Raw genomic sequence first — 6,029 nt, 5'->3', positions numbered from 1 at the left:
TTTTTTTTTTTGCAGTACGCGGGCCTCTCACTGTTGTGGCCTCTCCCATTGCGGAGCACAGGCTCCGGACGCGCAGGCTCAGCGGCCATGGCTCACGGGCCCAGCCGCTCCGCGGCATGTGGGATCTTCCCGGACCGGGGCACGAACCCGTGTCCCCTGCATCGGCAGGCGGACTCTCAACCACTGCGCCACCAGGGAAGCCCCTTTTTGTTGTTTTTATACTTTAAGAACCACCTTTTAATGGCCCCTTATTTAGGGTAAATACGCTTTGGATCCCACCCTAGGAAAACATTAATACTAGCTATCCTGCATTGAAGGACTACATGCAAAGTGCCTCATTAATATTCTTGACGGTTCTGATGTCACAGATCCCATTTTACAGGCGGGGTGCAGAGAGGAGAAGCTTTTGATAGACCCAGGATTCAAACCACAGCTGCCTGATGCCTTTCCCCGATCTGTGAGGCAGTTATCGCCACCCACAGCTCTCGCTTTGTCCCTTTGTCCATCTTGGGTGGCCGTACATGGCCAGGTGCTATGTGACACGACAACACTTGTGAAACTAGGATGGGAATATATGAATTAAAGGGGAGAAAAGTTGCTTTTGGCAAAAATAGCGTTCATTCTCTCCCCAGACAACATGTCTTTGCTTGTTGAGCCTGGAGCATTCCCCTTCGGCTGAACTTGTTCCTCCCTGAAGATGCAGCCTGAGTTTCCCTCCTCCAAGATGCTCTCTGATGGTCCCAGCTCTCTGGACCACCTTCTTGCTCTGGCCCAACACAGTATCTTGTTTCCTCCTCAGACACTTCCCACCCACCGCATACGTACAAGTTGCTCTCAGGTGCCTGTGCCACCTGAGAGGTGCTGCTGTGATTTGACATCAATTTGGACAAGGCTTAGGTTGGGAACATGGAGGGCACCAAGCAGAGGCTTATCCACAAGACAGTTCTGGACAAGCCAGAGTTTCTGGTCAGGTTCAGAACTCACTGTAGGGAGCTGCGGCCATTGGGTGCAGGTCAGACACCCAGAGGTCCCTGGGCAACCCCCAAAAAGTCAACCAACAAGAGTGGAGTAGGAAACACAAGGTGGGCTCTGACTCCCAGCCCTGAATATACGCTCGTCACCCACGGCTAAAGGAAAATAGGAAAGCGAGGTCAGGACGGGAATGTGAGAGCCTCTCAGGTAGAAGAAGAGGGAAAGATGTAATTCTTAGAAGCCAACAGAGTATCCCCAAAGGGCATCCCCAAGTCCACAGCCCATGCCCCCACCAGGGTGCAGTATCTGGAAGCCCTCTCACCTGTCTTGGTGCTTCTTCCAGACATGAGGAGGTCACATAGTGATTTCTTGGACAAGAAGACCGTCTAGATGTGGTTAAGCACCAATTAGAAGAGAGGCATGGCTCACCTTATCACTTGCTTGTTCTCCGCACGATGCACGGCCTCTTAATTCCTAAGCTAATCCCTCCATTATCACCCAGGAAATTTGGGCCTTTTAATGAAAAGAAAGTCTAAAAAGAAGATAGGTCAATGGGCCTTTCAAAGGTGGTCCCAGCGAAGCCAAAGGCCTGCCTTGGCGTTTCCAGGCTTCTCAGTGTTAATAGAATTTAGATCGCAGGGAGAATTTAGATCACAGGAACGGAAAGCTCCAGCCTTTTTCACTGACCCAATTTGAGAAGTAAAAATTGATCAGCAGACCAGCTGGGCATGCAGACATAGACCACAGCATTTGCATGGGCTGTTAAGAGTGTTATTCACAGCTTCTGGTGGAGGAGCCAGGCACGTCTCTGCATCCAAAACTGCGTGCTTGTGATGGAGAAACCCCTGCCTTTCCTACCTGTGCATCAGGTCAGAGAGACAGGGCACAGCGCCCAGGTCAGGGGGACTCCAGCTGCGAAAATGCACCAGCATGAAGGAGGAGATGTAACGTCTGTCACCTCCACTGTCTGGTTGTCCTGTCCAGGGACCTATGGAGGGAGGTGGGGATGTGGAGAGAGGAATTCCAGAATCCGCCCCCCAACTATATACATTTTCTGAGTTGCCTCCTTCATTTACCAATAGAAAAAAATGTGTATTCCTAAGATTTTAAAAACTCAGGGCAAAGTTTACATAGCATAAATGCACAGATCTTAAGTGTACAGTTTGATGAGTTTGGGCAAATGCACACATCCGTGTAACCACCAGCCCAATCAAGATATACGTTTCCATGACCCCAGAACGTTCCCTGATGCCCCTTTCCAATGAATTCCCTCCAGAGGCAATCAAAGTTCTGTCTTGATTTCTTTCCCCACAGCATAGCTTTCCTTGCTCCAGACCTCCAAACGCACTAAATCATGCAGTGTGTATTCTTTTGTAGCTGGCATGCATTCCTCAGCCTATTGTTTGAGATTCCTTTGTGGTTGTGTGAGTATTAGTAGTTTATTTTTTTATTGCTTAGTAATAGACCATTATATGGTTCTACCACAGCTTGTTTATCTGTTCATCTTTTGATAAGCATGGAAAAGAAAATTCAAAGCATTCAAGGGAGAAAAAAATGTATTTTAAGTCAGAATTAATAAATTCAACTACAGGTGTCTGCTCAGTGTCCGATCTCTGCCAGGCATTGTGCTTGGGCATGGTGAATGCAGCTGTGGATAGAATGATAGCATTGCCTGCCCTCATGGCAGTGAGATTCTAGGTGGAGACACAGACTGTGAGCAAGTCATTAGATACATGACCAAGATAAGTTCCATGAAGACAATACTGTTATGAAAAATAAACCAAAGATTACATTTTTAGGGCAGATACTTTGGCATAGTTATTATTATTATTAATATTTGCTTAAAATCGCTATTAAGGTCATCATCCTGATAAAAGAAGCATTTCCATCGATTTCTGATTTTCTACTTTAAAAAACACTCACTGGGTTGGGGTAAAGGGTGAAATCCAGACCTCGTGCTGCCCTTTTCATCTTTGCCCTTTGCTTTACTAAGTCTGTTTCCTCTTAGTGTATCACTTCTTGGTATCCCAGGTATATTTGTAGTTGTCCAGTAGAGAGTTCCTAAAAAAAAGACTCCTGATTCTTAGAAATAAAGCCAAGAGACACACGTACGGTGGGATTTGAATTACATCCTTCTAGAACAGCAACCGCTCTCTCTGTTCAAGATTCCTGATACAACTGTTTTCAAAGGAAGCTGTTTTCTCTTTATCCACAGGAGTTCTGTCTTGAGTTTTACAGTCTGCATTGTTAAGAAAGAAAGAGGAAGAGAGAGACACAAGGAGATACTTTAGCATTCCATAATAAAGTAGTTCATGGCACAATTAAAATGATGTAGTAGGACAGTAACATGATATGCTGAATTTAAATAACTAAAGCTGAATAAGGAGGACATCAGAGTTAAATGCTTGATGGAATTGACATAACAGACTCAAGATGGCCTCTCCATGTTTCAGCTGAGAGATGTGCCAGCCATTGATATTTTCCAGGCAAATTTGTTGATAGATAAAACATTTTTATAGACTTTCCATTATTCCTTGTAGCCATCAGCTTTTAATTTTCTCTTTCTAGTTAATATACTTGTGTATAATTTAAACAGAAAACTGTTCTGTTTCATCATAAAAGATTTGCCTGTTTCTTTGGTTGTGTAAATCAAGCAGACAGCACAACATTCTCGAACTTGTTTTTTAAGGCATTTGTTGACAACAACAGAAAAGAAGATCACAGATGCCGCGAATACGCGTGGACATCAGTTATTTTTTAATTGTATAGGAGTACAGTACACTAATTAAAACTAGTATATCTTGCAATGCCAAAGGCAAAATTAATTATTAATTTTTATTAATATTCAGAAGTAGCACAAGGAATGCATTAATAAAGATTTGGTAGTTGTGACTGAGATCTTGTTTAGCTTTATATTTTAGAAAGGAGAAAAAAGGTTTGCTGGCTCGATCTGAATAGCAAAGCCTGCACCGGAGGGATGATCTTTATTGAAATGGAACACACTCTCCAAAGTGGGTATTTAGTGACAGAAGATGAGATGTGGAGGAAGATTATGTGAAAACCCCCAAAGCTTGTCTATAATGGTTTGACTTGACAACTCTACATTCACCTATAAAATTGTTATTGTTAACTTAGATACTTTTGGTTATTAAATTGGATATTGTAGTTAAGCCATCTTGAGTTGACACTTAATAATTCATTTAGGAGCCATGCACAGAATATTATCCAGCTCACCAAATCCGAGTTGAACGGAATTAGTTTAGTGTGCTAAAAAGGTTTTGACAAGAACTTCTCCTTCTCTTCCCTCTCCCCTCCTTCTTTTCTTCTCTTCTCCTCCCTTCTCCCTCCTCCTGTTTTTCTCTCCTTCTCTCACAGTCAGAAGAGAGTCTCTAAGGCTCCCTTGTTCCATCTGGCAAAGATAGAAGCACATTCATGGTTTTTAGACTGTAGACTTTAAGCCTACCGAGGGGCAGTCTCAAAACCACGTCGGAGGTACAATGGGCCACCCATCTGTGTTTCCTTTAGTGCAATAGATGGCCTCTCCATTCGTGCAGCCTCTGATTAGATATCTTTCCTGTCTGTTTCTTTTAGAAGGAATTTTGCTTTTTAAATCTGTATCAAGAAAAACCTCCAATGAAACCAAAATTCTCAACCCTGTAGTGGTGGGAAGGCTGCCTGAGGAAGGGCAGGCTGTTTAGCCACAAGCTTTAAGTTTCCCTAATACACGCCATCAGCCCCAGTGGGTAAAACGATCGGAACCACATCCTCTACTGCCTACCATTCAGGGAAGGCTCTGCCTCACGCAGCCCAATCCTGCATGTTCGCAAATCTTCAAGGGTGAAGGGGAGAGGAGCAGAGTGTTCACAGCTACAATGTAGCTACCAGCAGCAGTAGGCAAAACTGTATGGTGCAGCATATGCACAGTCCCTGCCTTCCCTTCACACCTCGGGATGCAACACGACTCCCCGGCAGGCTCAAGCTGTCACCGCTCCCATGGGAATGCAGCTCTCTGAAGAATACTTCTTCTACCTGATAGTCCACCTTCCATAACACTGACCCTGGGAAACAGCATTCAGCCAGCCTGAGAAGGATGTATCCCCGCAGATGTGTTGGAAAATCGCCTTTGTAAAGATCAGAGGAAAAGTGGATCTGACTTCACACTGGCAACCTCTGGCTAGACTCGCGTGCCCTGGGGTAGAGGTGGCCATGCCTTCAGAATCAGCATGGAATCCCAATAAATGCCTCGCCATGTTGGTTCGTTTCACACCCCTGGAGTCCAGTGGGAGATGAAGGAGGCTGGCTTTATCAGAGCTGGTGTGGGATGTACCAGCTGCCTCCAGGCGATGCCAAAGGTAACTGTGTGGTCCCGGGCCCCGACCCCTAGGAACCCGGATCCTTAGTGACCCATATCAAGAGAGAGCATTGTCTTCACTTGTTTGTTTTCATTCCTCCAAAACCACATGGAAGAATATCACAGCGTATGTATGACAGTTACTAGTGAGACATTATGATGAACTGGGTTTTTAAAAAGGTGACTTTTTAAAAAAATTAATTCAAACAACAAGCAGCTGTTGAGCATTTACACCATTCTGGGGGCTTTGCCAGGCTGTAGGAATTGAGAATGAACTGAGAAGGTAAGTATATCAGTTAGCTATTGCTGTGTAACAGAGAACTCCAAAATTCAGGGACTTAATTATTATTACCAACCGTGTATGTGGGTTAGCTGGGGTCTGGCTGATCTAGAATAGGCTTGACTACACAGCTCTGCTAGTAAATGTTTTTCTCTCTACTACTGCTCACCTTGTCCTAGCTCTTCCATGCAGTAGCCCTGTGACCCTCCTGTAAGCTACTTACTCTCTCTAAGCCTCATCTGCAACATGCAGATGAAAAGAGGCCCCATTCCTTTTGGATGGTTGTGAACATCAGTGAGGTCTAGTCAATGGGAAGCACTTAGCACAGTGCATGGCACATGGGAAGCACGCAGTACAGATTGGTTATTATTTTCATTATCAATCTAGTGCACATACTGTTCTGGCAGAGAACCAAGCTGCATCCTC

General features: G+C 44.7%; 1 protein-coding gene across 1 annotated transcript; it reads right to left on the bottom strand.

Annotated features, from left to right (window-relative positions):
• Positions 1 to 4,702: 4,702 nt before the first annotated feature.
• Positions 4,703 to 5,222, bottom strand: LOC114903018. Its single transcript, XM_029235807.1, is given in 2 exon segments — positions 4,703 to 4,908; positions 5,141 to 5,222. Coding segments are annotated over 2 exon segments (288 nt in total).
• Positions 5,223 to 6,029: the final 807 nt, after the last annotated feature.

The sequence above is a fragment of the Monodon monoceros genome, unplaced genomic scaffold (genome assembly GCF_005190385.1).
Source record: "Monodon monoceros isolate NGI ecotype Baffin Bay Population unplaced genomic scaffold, NGI_Narwhal_1 Super_Scaffold_10, whole genome shotgun sequence".
In the NCBI taxonomy this organism is placed as follows: domain Eukaryota; kingdom Metazoa; phylum Chordata; class Mammalia; order Artiodactyla; family Monodontidae; genus Monodon; species Monodon monoceros.
The sequence above is the reverse complement of the archived record's forward strand: the minus strand, read 5'-3'. Positions and strand labels throughout refer to the sequence as shown.